This window comes from Brachyistius frenatus, unplaced genomic scaffold, assembly GCF_029030835.1.
Source record: "Brachyistius frenatus isolate BFR_SWC_R1_liver_20210118 unplaced genomic scaffold, ASM2903083v1 Contig_300, whole genome shotgun sequence".
Lineage (NCBI taxonomy): Eukaryota > Metazoa > Chordata > Actinopteri > Embiotocidae > Brachyistius > Brachyistius frenatus.
Genome location: NW_027210899.1, coordinates 285,531 through 308,673, shown reverse-complemented (window position 1 = coordinate 308,673; position 23,143 = coordinate 285,531). Strand labels below are relative to the sequence as shown.

At 39.4% G+C, this 23,143-nt stretch overlaps 1 protein-coding gene across 2 annotated transcripts in view; it reads right to left on the bottom strand.

Annotated features, from left to right (window-relative positions):
- The window catches only part of neb (nebulin), a 57,341-nt gene extending 37,880 nt beyond the window's left edge, over positions 1–19,461 (bottom strand). For both annotated transcript variants that reach the window (XM_069722681.1, XM_069722682.1), the window contains exons 1-45: positions 19,373–19,461; positions 18,585–18,662; positions 18,137–18,229; positions 14,327–14,371; positions 13,476–13,583; positions 13,214–13,321; positions 12,827–12,931; positions 12,615–12,719; positions 12,361–12,465; positions 11,392–11,496; positions 10,586–10,690; positions 10,385–10,492; positions 9,872–9,988; positions 9,329–9,430; positions 9,132–9,239; positions 8,923–9,027; positions 8,708–8,806; positions 7,973–8,077; positions 7,774–7,881; positions 7,547–7,660; positions 7,237–7,434; positions 6,972–7,079; positions 6,754–6,852; positions 6,521–6,625; positions 6,208–6,315; positions 5,755–6,066; positions 5,429–5,635; positions 5,206–5,310; positions 4,986–5,093; positions 4,580–4,891; positions 4,265–4,471; positions 4,034–4,138; positions 3,750–3,857; positions 3,334–3,645; positions 3,003–3,209; positions 2,790–2,894; positions 2,560–2,667; positions 2,156–2,467; positions 1,825–2,031; positions 1,612–1,716; positions 1,372–1,479; positions 945–1,256; positions 579–785; positions 382–486; positions 108–215 (exon numbers count right to left, since the gene is read on the bottom strand). In XM_069722681.1, coding sequence (XP_069578782.1) covers positions 108–215; positions 382–486; positions 579–785; positions 945–1,256; positions 1,372–1,479; positions 1,612–1,716; positions 1,825–2,031; positions 2,156–2,467; positions 2,560–2,667; positions 2,790–2,894; positions 3,003–3,209; positions 3,334–3,645; positions 3,750–3,857; positions 4,034–4,138; positions 4,265–4,471; positions 4,580–4,891; positions 4,986–5,093; positions 5,206–5,310; positions 5,429–5,635; positions 5,755–6,066; positions 6,208–6,315; positions 6,521–6,625; positions 6,754–6,852; positions 6,972–7,079; positions 7,237–7,434; positions 7,547–7,660; positions 7,774–7,881; positions 7,973–8,077; positions 8,708–8,806; positions 8,923–9,027; positions 9,132–9,239; positions 9,329–9,430; positions 9,872–9,988; positions 10,385–10,492; positions 10,586–10,690; positions 11,392–11,496; positions 12,361–12,465; positions 12,615–12,719; positions 12,827–12,931; positions 13,214–13,321; positions 13,476–13,583; positions 14,327–14,371; positions 18,137–18,208 — 6,102 coding nt within the window. In that variant the 5' untranslated portion in view covers positions 18,209–18,229; positions 18,585–18,662; positions 19,373–19,461. The remainder of the gene's footprint in view (positions 1–107; positions 216–381; positions 487–578; positions 786–944; positions 1,257–1,371; positions 1,480–1,611; positions 1,717–1,824; positions 2,032–2,155; positions 2,468–2,559; positions 2,668–2,789; positions 2,895–3,002; positions 3,210–3,333; positions 3,646–3,749; positions 3,858–4,033; positions 4,139–4,264; positions 4,472–4,579; positions 4,892–4,985; positions 5,094–5,205; positions 5,311–5,428; positions 5,636–5,754; positions 6,067–6,207; positions 6,316–6,520; positions 6,626–6,753; positions 6,853–6,971; positions 7,080–7,236; positions 7,435–7,546; positions 7,661–7,773; positions 7,882–7,972; positions 8,078–8,707; positions 8,807–8,922; positions 9,028–9,131; positions 9,240–9,328; positions 9,431–9,871; positions 9,989–10,384; positions 10,493–10,585; positions 10,691–11,391; positions 11,497–12,360; positions 12,466–12,614; positions 12,720–12,826; positions 12,932–13,213; positions 13,322–13,475; positions 13,584–14,326; positions 14,372–18,136; positions 18,230–18,584; positions 18,663–19,372) is intronic.
- Positions 19,462–23,143: the final 3,682 nt, after the last annotated feature.

Here is a 23,143-nt window from a genome sequence, read left to right as displayed (position 1 = left end):
TACAGAAAGCAAACGTGAGAGTTTAGATCACCGAACTCGGGTTTGGGGACAAATCACAAGAAATGACATGTACAGCAGATTGTATAGAGACACACACAGTTACTTACATCACTGGCAATAGCAGTGGAGGATTTGGCAGCCTTGACTGCAATGGCATCAGCACGAACATTGTGGCCCTTCTTCTTGGACAGCTCATTATCCAATTTGTACCGTTTCTAATGAGAGAAAGAAAATGTACAATTGTCTACTTCAAATGAAAATTTTAATTTGTGTATCCCCTTCCGCTTTGTCAGAATCTCTAAGTGTTGGCCCACATTTTCTGATTACGAATCAAGACAGATCTGGAAAAAAAAAAAGTAAAATTAAAGTATCCCACTGTACCTCACTGTAGTTTATCTTGTTTCCTTTGGCCAGAACAATGTCCATTGCATCAGGCATGATGTGGATCGAAGTCTTGTCCTTTTCCCAGGCTTGCAAGTAGGATTTCTCAACACAAAAAATATAGTTTTTGATTGGATTTTAAAGACATAAATAAAAAAGATATTTCTGTCAAATTCATCATAAATCCCATCAAGTACCTTATCCATTATCTGGTTGTTGGCAGTGGCCAGAACCACATCCATAGACTGCATGTCTTTGGTGAATTTGAAGTTGCTGGGATGCTGACGGTAACGATGCTCACTCAAGGCCAGTCCGGCTGTTTTTGCTTTCTCAACATCCAACGATCCGATAGGAATCCATCCTGTTCCTTTAATGTAGTGATCGTACTCACTCTTGTACTGGTTCTGAGGTTGAACATCAACAAAAGAAGGACTTATTTATCAGTGCAGCAAAGCTACATACAATAATGGCAATATTAATGTGAAATTGTGGTTTTTAATCTTAAAAAAAGTTCCAATAAATAAATTAAAGTTTAAGATTATTGAGTGGGGTTTTCTTCATACATCACTGGCGATGAACTGCATGTTACGAGCCAGTTCCAGGTTCATGGCATCGGGCATCACAGTGTAGCGGGAGTTAATCTGTTTGTATCCTGTCATGGTCTGAGCAGCAGAGGCCTGCTTGGCGTGGACAACGCTCATCATGTCCACTGGGGTGTGGTACTTCAGCTTGGACTTGTGGTAGTCCTTCTTGTAGTTCTTGTCGCTCTGCAGTCTGGCGATTTCCATGTAATGAACCAGCAGAGGATCATCCTGGACGCTGCGTAAGCCAACATGGTGGCCTCTGGCCTTCTCATAGGCCAGCTTATACTTGTACTGTGATGGCAAACACACATTTTGTTGTTCACGGAGACTTTACTGTGACACAATATGAATTTAAGTAAATGTATTATCAATATTGCTGTCATGAAGGGAGTGGTTTACAACTTACATTACTGGCAATAGTGGTACCAGACTTGGCGGCCACAATTTGGATGGCATCTGGTTTGAGGTTGTAGCCTTTATTGGCCATCTCTACAACACCGGCTTTGTAAAGTTTCTGAGGAAAACATAAAAGTAAGATAAGAGTGAAATAAAGCAGTATTTAAATTGACAAACCTATCATCATTAACACTGTATAGTATTGGCTATAACAAGCAGTTAATGTATCAGTTGAAAAGGTTCCTCTTACCTTGCTCATGTTTAGAGCGTTAGCCTTGGCCAGGACAATCTCTGGAGCATCTGGCATGACATGGACGGACAGTTTGTCCTTCTCCCACGCTGCAGTGTATGCTTGCTGTAAACAAAGACATCAGGAAAACAAATTAATTATGATGGTTATGAACAATACTATTAACCACATTTTGTAGCTCTGCACTTCAGAGTAAATTTAAAAAGCTTGCACCTTGTTCATGATCTGGTTGTTGGCAGTAGCCAGAGCAATGTCCATGGAGTCCATCAGTTTGCTGAACTTGAAGTTTGATGGATGAGTGCGGTACTTGGTCTCACTCTGAATGTCACCACCAACTTTAGCAGTTTCAACTGCAATAGAACCAATGGGGACCCATCCAGTACCTCTGACATAGTTATTCCAGTCAGACTTGTAGTCACACTGAAAAGAAATGCAAGACATCATATATCAAGAGATTATACCAAGATTATTCATGGTATGAGCCTATAAAGTTGATAATGATTGTGAGTACATCACTGCAGGTGTTTCCACATTTCAAACTCACATCACTAGCCTGGATGCTCATGGTGCGAGCGAGCGCCAGGTTCATGGCATCAGGGAGGAGCGCGTAACTGTGCTGCATCTTTCTATATCCAGTCATAGTCTGCACTTTTGAGGCCTGCTTGGCTTGCACCACGCTCATCATGTCCACTGGGGTGTGATACTTCAGCTTGGACTTGTGGTAGTCCTTCGTGTAGTTCCTGTTGCTCTGCATCTTGGCCACCTGCATGTAGTGAACCAGCAGAGGATCGTCCTGGATGCTGCGGAAGCCAACATGGTGGCCTCTGGCCTTCTCATAGGCCAGCTTGTACTTGTACTGTAATGATAATAAAATACTTGTTTACCATGTGTGATGGGCTGTAGGAAACTAACGTCTTGATTTGGTACAGGAATGTATTTCCGACTTACATTACTGGCAATAGTGGTACCAGACTTGGCAGCCAAAATGGAGATGGCGTCAGCTTTTAGATTGTGACCCTTATTGGCCATCTCCACAACACCGGCTTTGTAAAGTTTCTGGGGAAAACATTATAAATTCAGGTTATTATATACTCTGGACAGTGACGGAAAGGTTATATTTGCATTTACTGACTGCATAAGCAGTAGATTTTATTGATATGAATTTTGTAGTGCCTTACCTTGCTCATGTTTAGAGCATTAGCCTTGGCCAGGACAATCTCTGGAGCATCTGGCATGACATGGACGGACAGTTTGTCCTTCTCCCACGCTGCGGTGTATGCTTGCTGTAAACGAAGACATCAGGAAAACAAATTAATTATGATGGTTATGAACAATACTATTAACCACATTTTGTAGCTCTGCACTTCAGAGTAAATTTAAAAAGCTTGCACCTTGTTCATGATCTGGTTGTTGGCAGTAGCCAGAGCAATGTCCATGGAGTCCATCAGTTTGCTGAACTTGAAGTTTGATGGATGAGTGCGGTACTTGGTCTCACTCTGAATGTCACCACCAACTTTAGCAGTTTCAACTGCAATAGAACCAATGGGGACCCATCCAGTACCTCTGACATAGTTATTCCAGTCAGACTTGTAGTCACACTGAAAAGAAATGCAAGACATCATATATCAAGAGATTATACCAAGATTATTCATGGTATGAGCCTATAAAGTTGATAATGATTGTGAGTATATCACTGCAGGTGTTTCCACATTTCAAACTCACATCACTAGCCTGGATGCTCATGGTGCGAGCGAGCGCCAGGTTCATGGCATCAGGGAGGAGCGCGTAACTGTGCTGCATCGTTCTATATCCAGTCATAGTCTGCACTTTTGAGGCCTGCTTGGCTTGCACCACGCTCATCATGTCCACTGGGGTGTGATACTTCAGCTTGGACTTGTGGTAGTCCTTCATGTAGTTCTTGTTGCTCTGCATCTTGGCCACCTGCATGTAGTGAACCAGCAGAGGATCGTCCTGGATGCTGCGGAAGCCAACATGGTGGCCTCTGGCCTTCTCATAGGCCTTTTTATATTGGACCTAAAAGAAATAGGAAAATGAGACAGTTATGTTTCAACAATATAGGGAATCGGTTGAGCTTAATAGACTCTATGGTAGATTTAAGATATCCTTTTATTACATACATTGCTGGCAATATGTCTCCCATGCTTTGCATGCAAGACAGAAATAGCATCAGGCTTCATGTCGTATCCCTTGGCAATGTCTTCCAGCCACTTCTGCTTGTAATGACTCTGCAAACAAACAGCAAAGTGTTACAACAATGTTGTGTGCACAGATGATGCTGTTGATGATGTGTGTATATGTCATGTATATGTAATGTGTATATATGTAATTTCAGGCAAGTCATATTCCTTTGACTTTCATATGTGGCTTTAAAATTTTACATTAAAATAATCAGTTCTCTCACCTCACTCATGGTCTGAGCATTGAATTTAGCCTGGAGGAACTCAGGGCAGTCGGCTGGCAGATTGTAGGTGTGCATGAACTTCTCGCCAGAAGATCTGTATACAGCCTAGTGGGAAGAAAAAAGAACGGTTAGTTTCGAGAGGATACATAGAAATAACCTTTGGTCAATATTTCCACCTATTTCAGGAGATGAAAAAGCATTGCATCTTCTATAAAGAGAGGGCACTCTTACATTGTCCATCGTCTTCGAGTTGGCCAGAGCCAGAGCCATGTGCATGCCATCGGTCTTGCTTGTAAATTTGAAAGTGCTTGGATGCTGCCGGTAGCTTCTTTCATCCAGGGCAGCTTTAGCAACCTTGGCTTTCTCAACTTCCACGGAACCAATAGGGACCCATCCTGTACCTTTACTGAAGCTGTTGTAATCGGACTTGTAGACATTCTGTGGACGTACAGATAAAAACACACGTATAGAAGGATTTAATGTAGATATATACTGATGCTTGAATTACACCATGGTAATATGAAGGTGAAAAAAGTGAGAACATACATCACTCTGAATCTCCATCATGCTGCGACACAGCTGCAAGTGTATGCTGTCAGGAAGAAGCATGAAGTTGTGAGGTATCTTTCTATATCCAATCATAGTCTGCACTTTTGAGGCCTGCTTGGCTTGCACCACGCTCATCATGTCCACTGGGGTGTGATACTTCAGCTTGGATTTGTGGTAGTCCTTCATGTAGTTCTTGTTGCTCTGCATCTTGGCCACCTGCATGTAGTGAACCAGCAGAGGATCGTCCTGGATGCTGCGGAAGCCAACATGGTGGCCTCTGGCCTTCTCATAGGCCAGCTTGTACTTGTACTATTTAAAAAAAAGAAAAAGGTATTATGAATAACATTGTTGAATACAGTAACATTTGATTACTATTAATCACAACAACATATTCACAACTTACATTACTGGCAATGTCTCTGGAAGATTTTGCTGCAACAATGGAAATGGCATCTTCCTTCACGTGATGTCCTTTGAGCACATCTTGACGATGAGCATAGGTGTAATGATTCTAAATAAACAGATCATTTGTTATTTTACAAATATAGTACCAATTTTATTTCTGTATATATTTTATAAAGGAATAAAGGCTGGAAAATATTATACATTAATCTGCAACTAACCTGGCTGATGTTGACAGCATTGTATCTGGCTTGCATCAATTCAGGGACATCAGCAGGGAGATGGTAGGTGTGCTTGAACTTCTCTCCGCTGGCTTTATATTCTTTCTGCAGAATTACAATGAAAAGACAGATTTACATCTATTCTTAAAAGGCAATCATACACTACAATTATCAGCTTTACATTAGAAGAAATCAGGGAGTTATTCTTGTTCGTCCTCCTCACCATATTCATGATCTTGGCATTGGTCTTAGCCAGCTCCATGCTCATGGAGTCAGTGGTGCTGGTGAATTTGAGAGTGGCAGGGTGCTGCCGGTACTTCTTCTCTTCCATAGCTGCTCCTGCTGCCTTGACTTTTTCCACCTCCACGGAACCAAGAGGAACCCAACCAATTCCCTTGACTGAGGTCTCATAATCCAGTTTGTAGTTGAACTGGAAAGTAAGAGACGTAAAATAACTATCATTAGATCAAATAACAACTTTAAGACAAACAAAAATGTATTTGCCCACATTACGTCAAAAATACCTCTGAAGGGACAATTAAAACTTACATTGCTGGCGTTGTAGTTCATGGTGCGAGCAAGGTCCAGACTCATAGAGTCAGGCAGAAGACAGTAGTTATGGTGGTGCTTCTTGTAGCCTGTAAAGGTCTGCACTTTTGAGGCATGTTTGGCGTGAGCAAGACTCATCATGTCCACTGGGGTGTGATACTTCAGCTTGGACTTGTGGTAGTCCTTCGTGTAGTTCCTGTTGCTCTGCATTTTGGCCACCTGCATGTAGTGAACCAGCAGAGGATCGTCCTGGATGCTGCGGAAGCCAACATGGTGGCCTCTGGCCTTCTCATAGGCCTTTTTATACTGGACCTAGGAGTTAAATCACATATAGCATCTCTAATTATCTATTTAAAAAATTTGAACGATCGTGTGATGCATAAAGAAGTACAGCACATTTGGCATATTAAAATGGAGCTTGAGCATGCCTCTTCAGTCTTTATTAAAACTTACATCACTGGCAGCATGTCTGGCAGCTTTGGCAGCGATAACAGAGATAGCATCCGGCTTCATGTCATAACCTTTAGCAATTATCTCCTGCCAGGCGAGCTTGTAGTAGTTCTGAAATTACAGATATAAACAACAAAACATGAATGCCGATAGAGGCATTGATCTATAACATATTTACACACACACACTGTTGAACCTACAGTATCTACAATAGTAGCTAATGAATCCTTATGTACTCAAAATTCCTATGAGAAAATACTTGGTTTATATAATTAAAAACATGCAATCTCTCAATCTCTGTATTTGTATGCATCACCTTGCTGATGTTGTAGGCATTGCACTTGGCCTGAAGGAACTCAGGGACATCAGGAGGCAGAGAGTACTTCTGATGGATCTCCTCGAGACCTCTCTTGTAGAACAGCTATAAGGACAGTAGGCCGCGAGGTCAGAAATGAAGTAAAAACAAAAAAACTCTTCTTAAAAGTGATCTAAAAGTGCAGAGGGATTCTTCTCACTCAGAATTAACAGAGAACGTGAAAAGGGACTCACATCGCTCCTCTGAAGCTGGTTGACTTTGGCCTGCATCATGACGGGGTGGTCATCAATTGGCGTGAAAGGGATGGTGTCTGGGTGTTGTCTGTATTTTTTCTGAGGAAGATAAGTAAATCAAAGCTATCAGATATTTCCTTTATTAATGTCAATTGTGCAGTTTTAAATCGGAGGAAAGTATGTAACTGAAGACTAATGCAATCCTGTTGAGCACTTACCTCATTGAGGACCCCAGCAGCATTCTTCGCCCTCTCCACATCTATGGAGCCATAGGGGATCCATGGGCTACCCTTGGTGTAGCTGTTGTAGTCAGACTTGTACTCATTCTTTGATGCAGAAAAACAAAACAAAAACAACAACAAAATGTTGTTGTTTGTGAATACATATTTTAACCTCCTATGTAAGAACAAGTTTCAATATCATGATTAAAACCGAAAACCTAACTGTCAGCAGTAAGACCTTGTGAAGTGAGTCTGTACTTACGTCACTCTGGATGATGTTGGCTTTCTTGGCCAGGTCCAGCAGCACGCTGTCATAAGGCAGGAAGAAGTTGGGGTTGATGCGCTTGTATCCAGCCATGCTGGCGATCGCCTGGGACTTCTTGGCCAAGGTGACGGACATCATGTCCAGTGGTGCATGGTACTTGGTCTTTATCTTTTCATAGTCCTTCTTATATTCACGCTGTGAAGATGTCAGGAAGAGATTGTTCAGGTGTGCTTTTTTTTCTCTGCTCTAATAAATTGATATTCAGGGAAATGTAACAGATTTTTGTGAAACTGAGCAAATGACTCACATCACTCTGGATTTTGGCCACGTGAACGGAGTGCAAGATCTTTGGATCGTCATTAATGCTGAGCGCTCCAACCATCTGCCCCTTGTTCTTCTCATACTCCTTTTTGTACTTAACCTGCGAGGATGCACAAAACATTATCATGGGTTCAGCACTAAAAGTACAGAAATACAAAGTAAGCAAAAAAATGCTGGAAAACCATAAAGGCTGAAATACTGTAGCATACTTACATCACTGGCAATGTTTGTGTGAGCACGGGCAGCCAGGATCGAGATGGTATCGCCCTTGATATCAAACTTTTTAGCTTTAGATTTCTCCCAGTCGTACTTATAACAATTCTGCAAAGAAGAAAAATATTGCATTTGGGAAATTTAAAGTTTATTCCAAATGAAAGCTGAAAGCATGAGCATGATATCAGCAGTTACTTACATCACTGAGGTTAAAAGCGTTAACTCTGGACTGGATGAAGAAGGGATAGTCTGGGGGCAGACTACACTTGAACTTTGTTTCCTCGTACTTTGCCTTGTAGTTCAACTGCAAAAAGAACACAGTGAAAACATTATGTTTCATTTCAAAACACTTTTAATTTCCTTCTTTCTTTCTCTTCCCTACGGTACAGCTCAGTTTAGGGTAGAGTACTTTTAAAACAGATGTTTAGTTAAGTGTTATTTTATTTTCTGTCAGTGGAGGGCAGTCGTGCATTAGCCGGACTCCCTCAGAGACTTATCGACTGCTCCTCTCCCTGCCTCCCCAGCCCCTCTCTGATCACAGGGTTTATTCTGGGCCAACTGAGTGCTTGTTTCTATTTATACTACAGAGAAATGGCTCTCCAGTTTCCATGGTGCCCATACAAAGACAGCTGGGCTACATGGATGATTGGGCACATTTAAAGGTGATCTCCATATCGACGAGAATTTGATCTACAGCATTAGCTGATGATTGCAGCAGTTTCAATCAATAAATGGGCAACATGGAAAATAATTACATTCACCACAAGCTCAAATTAATCACTCACGATATGAAAATGACAGTAACATTGTTTGGTTTTTATTATATCACCTTGCAGTCATGATCCAATGAGACTAGAAGTAATAATGTGCATATTTAAATTATAATACATTTTGATTCAACAGCAAGAGGAAATGGTCTAAAAACGATACGCACGTCACTTAGCTGTTTGGCGTTGATGGCGGCTTGAACCATAACTGGCGAGTCCATCACTTGTGTGAATTTCACTGTGTTTGGATGCTGACGGTAAACATTCTGAAAACCATAAGCAAGGAAAAAAAGTGTTTCATACATATATACATATACTAAAAGAATATTAATGTGAATATATTCTACAACAAAGAAGTATTTTATTAGGAGCAGCTGCTCACATCAGTACACTTCTGAAGCTTCTTCGTGACTTCGTATTCAGGCGTAATAGTTTGAGGGAAGAAGCATCGAGTTTTTATGTCTTCGTATTCAGCTTTATATGATTGCTGTGAGACAAAAAAAAAATGCAAATAGTGAGGACAGTTATAATGAAAAATAAAATACATTTTTAATCCAGTAATTCAATGTAGGAAACTGCACAATCACATACCTCGCTCTTCATTTCCTCGACTTTCTGGCAGTGAAGCATATAGAGGTCTTCATAGCTGCCAATGTAGTGGCCCTTCACCTCATTTTCATACTTATCTTTGTAATGTGCCTAAAAACGTGAATCAAAATTTATGTATTTAAAAAAATTGTTTTGGCTTATATCAATAGAAAGTCTTTAAATTCATTGAGCATTCTTACATCATTGAACTTCTTAAGTACAGAGTCCATCTGAAACTTGGGCGTGTCACAGTAGTTGATGCTGAAACCACGGGATTTCTCATAGCTAGATTTATATACTTTCTGCAAAGAAGATAACAAACAAATAATGAGCAGAAAATCCCAAACAAATCGCAACAAAGACTCGAAAATACTTGAACAGTTGCATAAATAATCTGTTCATATGGTAAAGTACACAAAGTCGATGACACACTCAGAAGCTAACTACAAAAAAAATGTAAACAAAACTGACAACTTGATATAATTAAATCTTTTTTAGTTAACTGAGTGTAAGAGGGTACTGAATGTGACTTCCAGATGATTTAATTAACACCACTAATATGTCAATCTACTAAAAGGAACTGCATGTCAAACACCATATTCTATTGTCTAACAACAGTAACTGTCAAATATATGCAAGCAGACTCTCTGTCTACACAAGAAACAAACTTATAGAGACCAGCTATGCAATCATTTGTTATCTTTCTTTGAAACAACTCTACATAAGGCTCTTCTGACACCTACATCACTGAGGATGGTGCCGGCATATCTGAGCTGTCTCAGTAGAGGATTCTCTGTGGCGGGGAGCGTGTTGTAGTCACATTGCGCTTTTGCCTTCTCGTATTCCTTCTTGTATTGGACCTGAAAACAAAAGCAGATCAGTGTGAGTAAAAAGAGATGAAAGTGGGTTGATGAAGTGTATCGACATGATTCATAAGTGTCTCTTTATCGTTTGCATTGTGCGTGATTGTGTGGGTGGCTGTGAGGTATACAGGAGCTGAAAAGCCTCTTCACACAGTCTCATATATTGTTACTGCGTATGGGGGAAACTGCACACTGAATCTGTGCGGCGACACTGAACCAAATGTAGATCTCTCAGTCATGCCGTGTGGGCACAATACAGTGTCCCTGCGTCAGAGTGGACTCAGCCTGTTGACTCACACACTGCTCTGAGACATGGGTCAACTCTCTGTCGTGTCTTCCACATGAGATAGGACTTACAAAAATACTTTGACACCTTTGTGTTTGTGCACTTACCTCACTTGCAGCAAAACGAGCTTTCTTCTGTGTGTTGTAGACGGGCGTGTCGGTTTGCATGAAATAAATTTGGTCTTTTGTGTTTTCAAATTCTTGCGTGTATTTTCTCTGAAAAGAAAATACCCAACAGTTAAATACAGAAAAAGGAAAAAAAAACATATTGCTTTCATGATGATGTCCTTTGTAGTAGTGATCTCTTACAGTGCTGAGGTTCTCCATCGCCACCCTGGCAGTGGCCACGTCAAAATAGGGTGTCTCGCACCACTGACCCTTCACATTTTTATTGTAATCTTCCTTGTACTTAAGCTGTGGGGAACAAAAAACAGTCAACATTAGAAGATGTTATCTTCAGTCTTTATTAAAACATTTATTCACTATACTAATGTCTCTTCGTTTATTAAAAGCCATTAGGAATGATTGCAATCCCTGCAATTTGAACCCATTCTTCGCCTCTCCCGTCCAGCTTAGTGTGGCTACTAATATCAGAGAGCAGGTGGCCAGTTATCTCTTGCAGTGGCTCTGGGTGGGCTGGTGTCTGAAGGCTCTGTCTATATGGGAATTCACTGGCAGTCATCATGATGGGGTACCTGATCCTAACCACTGCACAGATCATGTTTGACAATGTATTCTTTATAATTGCACACCATTTCCAAGACTGCTGTGGGGGAACCACACATGAAGAGCAATAGAATTACAATAAGCACATTTCTATAACCATTGCACACTGTCCATTGTGCATTCACTTATGAATGAAAAAAGAACACTGTGAGTGCATGCAAATTCATGTGCTTAGTATTTCTAGTTTTTTAATCCTTACACTGAATATTGCTTACAGTAAGTATGTATTTGTGTGTTTACTGTATGGCTAATGTATGCGGAAAGCTTCATTGAGAACGACTAAGGAAATGGTTGAATTCATCACTTTCTCTTCCTCACCCTTCCTGTTTTCTGTTTGTTTCACATTTATACAATGTGTTTGCGAGTCAGTTTAAAACTGTCCTACTTACATCACTGCGCTGATTGGCCGCTTTCTTGGCCAGCTCCATTTCAGGAGGATCAGCTAAGGAGGTGTACTTGGCCTTGCGCTTATCATGACCCTTCTTATAGTGAACCTGTGGGGGCACACACACAGCAGGATTTGAAATTACTGATTGGGTTCATTCTTCAAAATCAATATTTGACGTTTGACATCAGCAGAAAAGGTTAAACACAACCAAACACAAGAAGAGGGACTCTGAAAAAAACTGTTGCTGCCTTAATGATTGATGCTGTGTTACAATCTACCAGCAATGGCAGAAATGATTAATTATGTAAATATGTGATTGAAAACATAATTGTGCACTCTGATGACTCGAAAAAAGTTCCCTAACTGCTTAAAGTCAAACCTCAGTCACCTCAGACAGCATCAAACGACAGTCACAGACAAAATGTCTTATAGTTATCGTTTTATACCAGCATTTATGTAATTATATTGTAAGTTAGTATATTTTTTTGAGAATCAATTCGAAAGCAAACTTGGCGAGAAAGTTTTTGTTTGGATATTAAACAATGTCCTACACCTCCAGTTTTACGGTCCTGCTTACTGATTTGCATCACAGTTAGAAATGACATCTAATACCAGAGATGTTAAAGGTAAGCCTAAGAAACGAGATGTTTTTGGTATTTAAAACCATAAAAACATCTTCTCATGGATAGCATGACTGCAAAAAAAGAGTGTCAAATATTGTACCTTTAAAACCTCAGAACACATTTTGTAAAAAAAATAAAACTTCCTAACTGTTGACAAAACTCTCCTAATTTATCATAAAATGTAATGTTATACTGACCAACTTTGAGAGGATTTTTACCAAAAAGTATTAATGCCACAAAACTTTTAAAGATATTTGAAACACACCCTTTCAAAACAAAAGGTGCCACATTATCTATTTTCATTTACTGCAGTTGAGAAATGGGCATTGGAAGTAAATTGAGCTTACATCACTGAGGACCTGCTGAGCCTTGGCCACCCTGCGCAGCTCAGGGCTGTCACTGTAAGGGTAGTACATGGTCTTCTCCTCATCCCAGCACTCGGTGTAAAGTTTCTGAACAAGGTGTAAAGTCATGAATTACTCCATGCATGTAAAACATTTTGACAGATGGTTTTTATATCACACACAATAAGATGGAGTTCTAACATCAGCAAAAATGATTTTTTTTTTTTCTTTGCTGAAATGAGCAACATAAGACTTACTTTGCTGTAGTTAGCAGCATTCTTCACAGCCAGCACCAGCTCAGGAGCATCAGGAGGCAGCAGGTACCGGTCCTTAGTCTCATCCCACTTCTGTCTATACAGAACCTAGAAGAGACAACCAAACACAGTGATGTTAAACAGTTTGATTTAACATTAAATTTAGATTTTAATTTTCAAACCTTAGTATATTCGTATAAACGCAGGTAACTTACCTTGCTGATCAGATCAGATACACGCTTGACGTGGGCGATCTCTTTGGCCTCACCATCGTACAAGCTTGTTGTCCGAGTTTTATTTCCCTCCATTCGGTATTTAACCTGACAATATGTTTATTTCACATTATTCCCAACAACAGTAAGATCAAGTCAAGTTTGAGGCACTATACTTTACTTTGATCTTTATTTAATCACAGTGAAATTGTGCAGAATCTCTCCTCCACATTCATATTTCACACTCAATCTACTGCTGGCCACAGAAGTTAATTTCATTTTAGTAATTTCACAAAAGGGATTCAAGCCAGCAAACCTTTAATTTCAATAACTTTCCAGCTCTCATCCTTAAAATTTGTTGAAAACTATCCCCACAGTCCCCAGTAGTACCTCACTCAGCTGCGCCTGGGCCTTCCTGATGCGAATCATTTCAGGGGTATCAGTAATGAAGGCAGGAGGCGCCCCTCTGGACAAGTCATAAGCCTGGCGATACTTATTCTGTCACAGACAACGGTCAGTTGATAAAATAGAATAGTTGTCAATAACAACTGAAAGTAGTCAAATTTAAATAATTTCATTTAAAAAAAATGTGCTCTAAATACTTTACACATACTAGTGACTACAGGGCCTGGGTTTTAAACATGTTTCTTACGTGGCTGAACTGGTCCAGCATCTTCTGGCTGTGGGCCAGGTATGGAGTCATGAACTTGGAAGTATCCACCTTGACCTTCTTCCTGGTCTTCCTGGTGGGCAAGCCAGACTGGGGGAGGACAAAGGAGAATACAATGAACTATCAAACCGACAAAATGACTGACATTTGCTGATTACAGGAAATATATTGGCCAGGAAGTATAAATAAATCCACAAAGAAATCAAGTCCTTAGAGATACTTTCACAAAACACATTTTTTAAGAAATATTGTGACTATTGCAAATTTGTTTATTAAATGTCAAGATGAAGTGAGAGCCTCTTGCCAAACGAATATAATTTCTGTGAGTCTGCAGTACACCCATTAGTCTAATCAATCACCTCCAGTAACTGAAGTGATTCAAGTCAAGATTTATTCAGCTCTAATATATTCTACATGGAAGTCAGTGAGTCAGAGTAATGGAATTATTGTGTACTAAGATCATGCTGGATGAAGGGTGACTGAAGGACAGACAAACCCAAAGCAAGCAGAAAGAGAATACAAAGTAACACCTACAATATCCATGAGCTCTATTTGCTGCATGCAGTGTCAGGCTCAGCATCACGTTAAGAGTTACACAGTAAGTGCAGTATCTCATTTGTTAGCCACATAAAACCAAATCACACCAACAATTGCAACAACAAAAAAAAGTAGGTCACATTAGCATGTTATGGTCATGCTGAGTTTTAACTGATATAACTAACTTAAAGGGGACTATGCACTCTATGAGACACGCAGACAACAAGGGGGGTGCACCATAAAGGAGACAACATTATTATATCCTGCTTGAGCTGCCTTGGGAGGAGGTGCTTTACCTGAAGTAACTGAGTCTTGTGCTCAGTACCAGACGTCGTTGTGCTCTGCTCGACATATTACAAATATGGGACACACTCTGGGTTTTCAAAACTTCCACAAGTTATGGGAGAAACAGCACAGTAGTTCTGGATTGAGGGTGATTTTTCCACAGCTCTGGTGCTCATTAATAGCTGTCACTGACACCTACAGTACAACGAGTTGCATATCACTCTACACTGCATTACATTAGTAGCTGTTCTTACAAATGTCCCTAAAAAGTCCATTAACAGTAAAAAAAATAAAAAAATTTAAAAAGCAGAGCGGCTTGTCAACAGGGATTTTTGATGTAACTTGTAATAAACTTATTACCTCTCCACTTAAATAGTGTCACTGACCGAAGGAAAAAAATCCTGAGAGGTGACCACAGTATGATGCAAATGTGAGTGCAGTCTAATTAAGCTTGTATTATACTGAGGATAAAGGAGTATTAATATTCTCCGCACTATGTGAGCCTGGCCGCTCTGAATCTTTGATCCTCTGACAGTGTCTCTAAACAGCTGGCGCTCACATGACCACGACTCTATTCTTATTAGTCGGTTCATAGAACATTGATCCTCTTATCAGTTGCTACAGCACACAGAAGTACACAAGCTGTTTAGACAGCTTTGTAAATCTCCATGGCTGTTCACACGCAGCGCTCGTGGGTTTAAAGGACCGTTTCACCCAAATTGCAAACACATATTTTCCCCTTTAACCTCTAATGGGATCTGTCCACGGGGGAAGTTTTGGTTTTATATGCTCAGCTTTTTAAATATATGCCCTGGAAATTTCTGCATTCAGGCCAATATAATGCAAAGCGGGGGGAATTAGTTTGTGGTGGAAATTACACTAATAAATAACACCAACTTGTCTTTCTAGTGAGAGTACCATGGCTACTCTGGAAAATCTGTGAACTGTTTTTATTGGATGTATTTTCTATTAAAGCATGTTATATCCTTTAGTCCCCCACTATTCCAACAGGGCGCCTCTCTCTGAATGCAGGCTCACGTGTAGTTCTGAGAGTTTCCTAAAGTAGACTGTGAGGCAGAGCCTTAAGCTATCAGGCTCCTCTCCGGTGGAAGACCTCCAGTTTGAGATCAGGAGGCAGACACCCTCTCTACTTTTAAGATCAAGTTTTAGATTGTCCTTTTTAAAAGTTTATAATCAAGGCTATCCCAGGTGACCCTGAACAATACCTTTGCTATGCTTTCTTTTTTTTTTTCTCTCTATGCATTTGCTACTTCTACACAATGTTTTAAAATGTTCTTAACTTTAATTGTTTATCAATATTGACATATTAACATTGATAATTTAATGTGGTTGTCGGTAATTTTATTGATTGTAATTGAAAACCAAGTCCCTTAGTTTTGCTCACTTTTTGCTCTCCATGCAGGTGTATGCTACTACTGCATGTTCTTTTAACTTTAACTTGACACTTATATTTTAATGTGGGTTTCTTTTATTGTACTGTAATTGTAAAGTGTATCGGAACTGTTTTATGCTGATTTTACACTGTAAATAAAACTGAATTGAATAAAGATAACCACAATCACCTTCATTGTGTTGGAGTGGAGGCTGCTATTTTAAAAGTTACATAAACATATATCTGTGTATATAGGCCCTACTAGAGTTAGGTTTTGTTATTTGGATGAACCAGACCTTTAATGATAAAACTTTCTGTTCTAGTGACTTGTCACTCTACAGCAAGTGACAGCTCTCACCTATATATACTGATCCATGAATAACTGACAGACTGTCTAAAATACACTTCCCTATACTTAGGAAGTAGACCAGTGAAACTTTTAAGGTTGAAACATTGAGGTTAGAAGCTAACCAAATATTCTTCAAGTCTAATAACCAGAGCTGAGAGAAAGAACATCTCAATCACTTTAATCAACATTTGTAAGAGGCTTCAATATCTGAATCTATCAGACAGGAGAGAACCATAGGTGTAGATGAAACCACCAGAACTATCCATCCCTACAATGTAACACAAAAACAACCTCTCTCTGACAGCCTTGTTTTTTCCTTGAGCAAATTTCTAGCAGTGTGATGTTAACATGCTCGGGGCTATCACAGTGTGATTTACAGCACAGTGGCTCGGCTCGTTTTCTCCTCTCTCTCTCTCTCTCTCTTTACCTCTTCCTCATCTGCATCTCGCTGCCAACATGCTGTACAAGTCCATTTCTAAATTTGTCTGAATGCCAGACAGAGAACTCTACACTCCACCTCTTCATGACCTTAGAAGCTAAGTCATTTTATTAAATTAGGAGGAAGAAAATACTCAACATCAAACTGGTTTATGAAGTCGATCATTATCCAATAAAACAAACAAAAAAAACATAGAAATATCAGCACATCTTTTGAAAGGAGTAAATACCCAAACAAGGACTTCCAAGATTCTTTATTGTGTTTTTAACTGTATAAATATGTTATGTATGACCTGAACAGCACTATGTTTCTCCCCATTCTGTAGATTAAATAAGAAGCCATCTTACTTCTTACTGAAAACAATGCAACTTTTCTCCACAGTATAGATGAAAGTGCTAGTGAAATCAGAGTGTATTGATTTTTGTAGGTAACTATCTGTCCCACCTCCCATACGATTTACATCTTTGCAGTAAAGATGGTAAATCCATTTGAAACAGTTGATATGTTATATGGGAGTGAAATGATGAAAAGTGATTGCTTGGTATGATTAGCTAACAGTGTGACAGCCAAGAACAATCATTCAGACTCCCCTATAAAATATCAGCAATATTAAGTATTTGTGCAAATACAAGGTTAACTTTAATCCTATTTCACCAGGAAATATGGGATTAAGTGTTAGCCTTCTGCTTTCACTCTTCCATCGGACACTGGCACTGAGACCATGAACATGACAATATTTCATACACAAAATGGACTCTAAATGTAGCATAAAATATCATGAAGTCACGGGGCTGTGAGGTTTAATCACATAATCTGGAGGAAAATATGACCGGAGATTAGCCATTTACACAAAATTACATAATTGATGTGAAGTGTCATGAAGAATTTCAACAGGTCATTTGAGGCTAAAGACTAAATGGTAACTTCCAGAACTGGCACCCCTCCAAATTAAATGTAATCCAATTTTAGCTCTAGGTATTCTATTCAGGAAGGTTTCCATGGTGATCTGGGGACCATTACATCATTGGAAAACATGTTCATCAATAGGTTAGATAAATATATATACTCTATTTAGATATAGATATGGAGAAAGCTGATTGTCTGCAACAAAATATTTAAATAATTGCTGTAATTTAATATGCAGAAGTCTTTGAAAAAACGACTTATCTGGCAGTTGTAGCATTATTACATCACGAGACCTCAAGTTTTTTTTTTAATCTTGTGTGGCTTTCTGCCTCGAGACAGAGGCTCAGGTTAAAGCATCTGCACTTTTAGTAACATATTCATTTAATGTATAGTTGACTGTTAAGTGCAACCCATCAGAGGTTTTAAGTCCTGGACTGCACTTAAGAGGGTGCAGTTCAGTCAGAGGGTGTCTGTCTGAAACAGGATATACCGGCAGACATGGATGTCCCGCACTGTGAGCTGCTGACTAGAAGGGGTATCTTCACTAACTTCACTATTCATAGTGTCTGCCTTTGGAACTGCCGATCCAGTGAAAAAATAATATCTACTGAATTAAATCAAATCTCAAGTCTAAATTGTATTTGGGCAGAAAACAATAAAAACTGACTGAACATATTGATGGAAGTAAAGAAAATGAATCTTGCATTTTATGATTAATGTACACAGCCTCTTACCTCGCTGATAGTGTACTCCACCTCCTCCTCCTCATATTCAAACTCTTCTTGGTCATCAGCAGTGTCCGCCATTTTGGGACTGATTTAGAGGTTCTACACAAAACACATATCACAGTTAAGCGTTTTAACTCTGAACAAGCAATAATTGGCTTTAAACACTGAAAATAATTTCTAATGGTGGAAGCATACAATGTTCTGCATGTTCTATCAGTAGCATCACATCACAACAGTATAAACTGGGGTCTAGATGAGGTATCAAGGGACAACTGCACCAGGGATATTTTAGGATGCTTCCAGTCATCGTCTGTTAAACCCAGACGATTATTTAAAAAAAAAAAAAAAAAAAAGGTATAATAAAAAGCAAATACATGCCGGAAAATATAACACCGGCATATTGATGTTCAACCAATGTGCTTGCCATACTAGCAAAAGATTCCCGCTGTATTACCTGACAGTTACGAGGCCTCACTTGACATCCGCTAGGGTCTCAACCTGATTCCTCCTGACTTTGTGATTTGCCTCAATCCTAAACAAAATAACAAAATGTGTGAGACACCTCTCAGAAGTGTAAACCAACAATTACACAGGGAGATTAGGAAAGGTGATGCACTGAGCGATTTACAGCAAGCGTCTGCCATTCAGTGTGACAGCTGCCCCTCCTCCTTGCATACCACAACACAGCTCAAAGAACTGTACTGGCTGAAGGTTGGCGACAGCTGCCCAACAGTGCCTCAGCTATTTGACATGTAAGCTAATGCCACATCCTGATTGGTTGACTCTGTTTAGTAAATGGAGATGCAATGCCTTCTGAGGGTGCAGGTTAAATATAGGATGGCATACTAACTACCTTTTTTAGCACTTGATTGCACTCTCTTTGTATTAAAATATGAACTTCTCTGTAAAATAAAGAAGAGAAATATGTAGAAGAGATGAGGTAGAAGGACAAAACAGCCAGACAGGTGCTGAGATTTTGGAAAAAAGACAAGAAGGCCAGGCGGCTGCTGAAATGTCAGATACATCCAAAGGTAGGCTTGGTCTGATCTTGAGTCTTCTGAATTGTTTAGTTACTCCTTGAACGTGCAACAGAGCATTTCACACTCCTTATTCCTCAATCAGCTTCTCCTGGATCCGGATGGTAGCAGAGGATGGAGACTATGGATGTCCAAGCAGATGGAAAGCCATGCAGGGTGTAGAAAAACAAGAAAATGTGAGTTTTTTTATCCTTCCTTTGCTTACCAGTTATGTTAAAATGTAATGGTCTCCCAAGCCGCCAAAGCCTCCCCAGCTTCCCTCCAGAGAAACGCTGGACAACAGCACACAGCTGCAGTTTCTACCCAGGTTATCATGTGGCTGACGCAGCCAATCACAGGCCAGGTCTCTCAGGTTTCAAAATCTAAATATACCTAAGTGATCCTTTCAGAAACGAACACCTGTTGGGCCTAATGCATCAGCGGTACAGTTATGAGGAAGGCAGTGGGGCAGGAGAGGCGGAGTCTCAAGAAAACAAGAGTGAACCCAAACTATGGCAGTGTCACCCAGCGTGAACGGCTTTGTGGTGGCAGTGATGTTGACAACTATTTTTTGTGGAGGATTTGGAATAAAGACAGATGGCAGCTAATAATACGAGTATGAGACGGAGACTGAAGGCCCAGCGTGGCTGACAGTCGCATCTGTTGAGGTCATCTATCAGCTGACCCTGAGAGAAATACATCCTGTCAAGAATCAGGTCAACATCAAATTAATGACCTGTGAGACAAGACAAAAAAAAACAACGATGATAATATGACTCCATAAACATAAAAAACACAGCCACTCAAAGTTTTCAAAAATAAGTCTAATAGATACCCTGTGGATTAAGGATGAGCCTGTAAAACAATAACAAGTTACCCTTTGCAAGTCATGACAATTGTTTCGAAATAAATCTTGAGGACATCTGACATTTTGGACCACTGCGAGCTACTTTACTGTCCTTACATGTGTATATTTTCATGTTATCTCCCCTTATTAAACCCTTTTCAATAAACTCTTGAGGAGCTTTAAGGTTGTTGGATTCATATAATTCCTGACTGTCTGACTGTATCAGCTTGTTCCGTCTCTTCATTAAAGCTATATGACGTTTACAATGATTGTATTACACAACAACTCACTCAAGATGTTATTGAGTGCCACCTTCGGTAACTGATTCATATTTTTGCACTTGAGCACCAGCTTTCTCATTAAGGAGCGGGTGCGCTTGGTTTGGAATCTTTTTTATGGACATGTCATTTAAATGGGAATATTTTGTATTTCTTATATCTCCATTTGAAGACATCTGAAGTGTGAACATACCATCAAATGCATAAAATTTGATAATATTAGATCATTATAACATTGTTCCGGAAATTTTCATATATCTTCTGAAATTTTGAGATCTGCACTAGAAAAACATTGTGTTGCTACTGTTCCTTATTAAGTCAACACAAATGTATATGGCTGCCACCATCAGGCTATCTCAAGATGCAGTCCTATATATTTATATATTCTCCTTTATCCTATTTTTTTTCACATTACAAAATAGACTAGAATATTTCAATTCAACACCTCAGAGCTGGCTGACTTCCTGGTCTAAAACAAAGCAAATTTTCAAAATGGTAGAGCTGGCAGTGACTTAAGTTTCACACAATCTGCGGGTATAAAAAGTATTTCAAATTTTAGAAATATATCAAACTATTCTTGATAACACACACCATAAAGATGAGTAACTGATTATTTAACAGCACTGTACTGTGAACACTTAAGATTGAAGACTGAGGATAAAAAAGGTACATTTTCTCCTCAAATGCTGAGCCTCTATCTCTTTGGTGTGTTATATATTTACTCTCACTCTTTAGCAGGGTGCTACATGGGGACAAAGATGGACAGCAGCAGCTGAATGTGTCTCTCGCTCTTGAATGTGGCATAATCCATCCATTCTGTGATGCACTTATGACTGCTCAATTCTCATTAGCAACATCACTGAAGTTCTGATGTCATCAAATCTGTAAAACTAAAAAAAAAAAAAAAACATAAAAAGCCATTTTCACAGGGTGAGTTAAAATGCAAAACATAATTTCTTTAAAATCCTATTTTCTCACTTACCCCAGGTGAAATCAACCCATGGTTATGACATTGATATCATTTTACAGAAATGCATCACGTCAGACTTTTCCAGGATAAAAAAAAAAGTCAAATTGTGGACGCAGTCATTGTCCCTGGTGTTTACACAGTCCATCAGCCTTTATCAAAACAGGAGACAGACGTTCAAGGTCTGACATTCAGGTTTCAGTTTTAAAGTCTCCCTCCAATATTAATCACATTTTTAACAATTAAAAAGTCCATTTGATGGTTCTTATATGTTAGAGAACACACCATAAGTGAAATAAGCAGTTGATGCCTTTGATGACCATTTCCACTTTGGAGCTGCAGTGTAACACTGACGGTCTCAAAAACACAGATTCAGACAGACAGGGTTTCATACATCACACAAACAAGGAACCTATCCTGTCAGCTTTTGGGTTGGGGCTTTCCATGTCAGCAAGCTGCCTGCTTGAGCTGCAGGCAAGAGACAGAAGGGTGGGTGGGTAGAGATAGAGGCAGGACATATTTGTATATTCTTTGAGCAACTTGTACTGAATGAAGACAAAGGTTTAGAGGTACATTGAAGGCATCAGGGGATTTTTTTTTTTTTCTTAAAAAAAACTTCTAAATGTAATTTTGATTTGAGAGTAATTGTAGGGGTTTAATCTATATTAGTCAAGAAACAAATCCCCAGTTGGATTATACAAACCTCTTGGCCAACAAGTTGTCTATGAGTAAATGTTAGGTGGAAAGTATTTTTCAGGTTCTGGAAAAATTGTGTGCATACCTTCAAGTTCCAATGTTAAGGGTTATCGCAGACTTTTAATGATTCTATCAGTCAAAAGAATGACTTCTCTGTGCCAAACACACCCAGGGAGGGTTAGGTTTAGGCTGCATGATGCGTAGTCACTGGAAAAAATGACGGGTGACCAGTGAGACCAGAACACAACAGCTGCAGGAAAGACAACCACAACACAAACCCGGCCAAGGGTAAATCTTAGCCCACCAACACCTGAGAAAACTATAAATTCTGTTGAGGTAAGAAGCCTAAAATTAAACCAGTTGGTCAGTCATAGAGTGACTTCACAAAAACAGAAAAGGTTGTCGTTTACAATCAGGTTTCCACATGAAGACACATCTGCCCTGACCTTTCTGTACAACAGAGATGCTGGACTCACTGAGTGAATGGTCAAATATTACGATGCTTTGTTATCACTTAAGAATTTTGACATGCTGAAATCCAATATTGTCATTACTCTGAGCACATATTAGAATTATACAAACATCATGCCAAAGCACCCTGCTTCCCAAACACACCTTTGTGGCAGTTATACGCATCAATAAAATAAGGTCACAGTTTTTTCCTTCTGCTCTATGGATTGGTGGCAAATGGATTCAAAACTATAGTATTTTGTTTAATTATTAAGAACATGAATTTATTGTAGTTATTGGCATTCTGGTTAGAGGGCGTTAATTGGGTTTGACTTACCTGCTACAATAAAATCACAGCAGTGAAGTCAATATTTGCAGTCTGATAATGTTTCATGATTCATTGTCAGACCCAGCTCACTATTGTTTGGAATTTAGGAACAATGAGAGTCTACATACTGTATCTATTCTAACATGTAAATCAAAAACCACCAAATTCTGCTATGGCCACGTTTCTGGAAATCAGCCAGTGCTTTTGGTCATATCTTAAGATAGTCTATTGTCTTACGATCATAAGACAATAGGATTGCACTAAAAGATCAAGTGGGCTTGTTACTTCAGGTGACCCTTCTGTGCACTACAGAGCCATTTGATTCAATGTCAAATTAGAAAACACTGATTGATGCTCATTTTTAAAACAAAATGCTGTTAAAAGATGTTTTTAGGGCCTCTGTTACACAGGGCAAAATGGGGGGAAGCAAG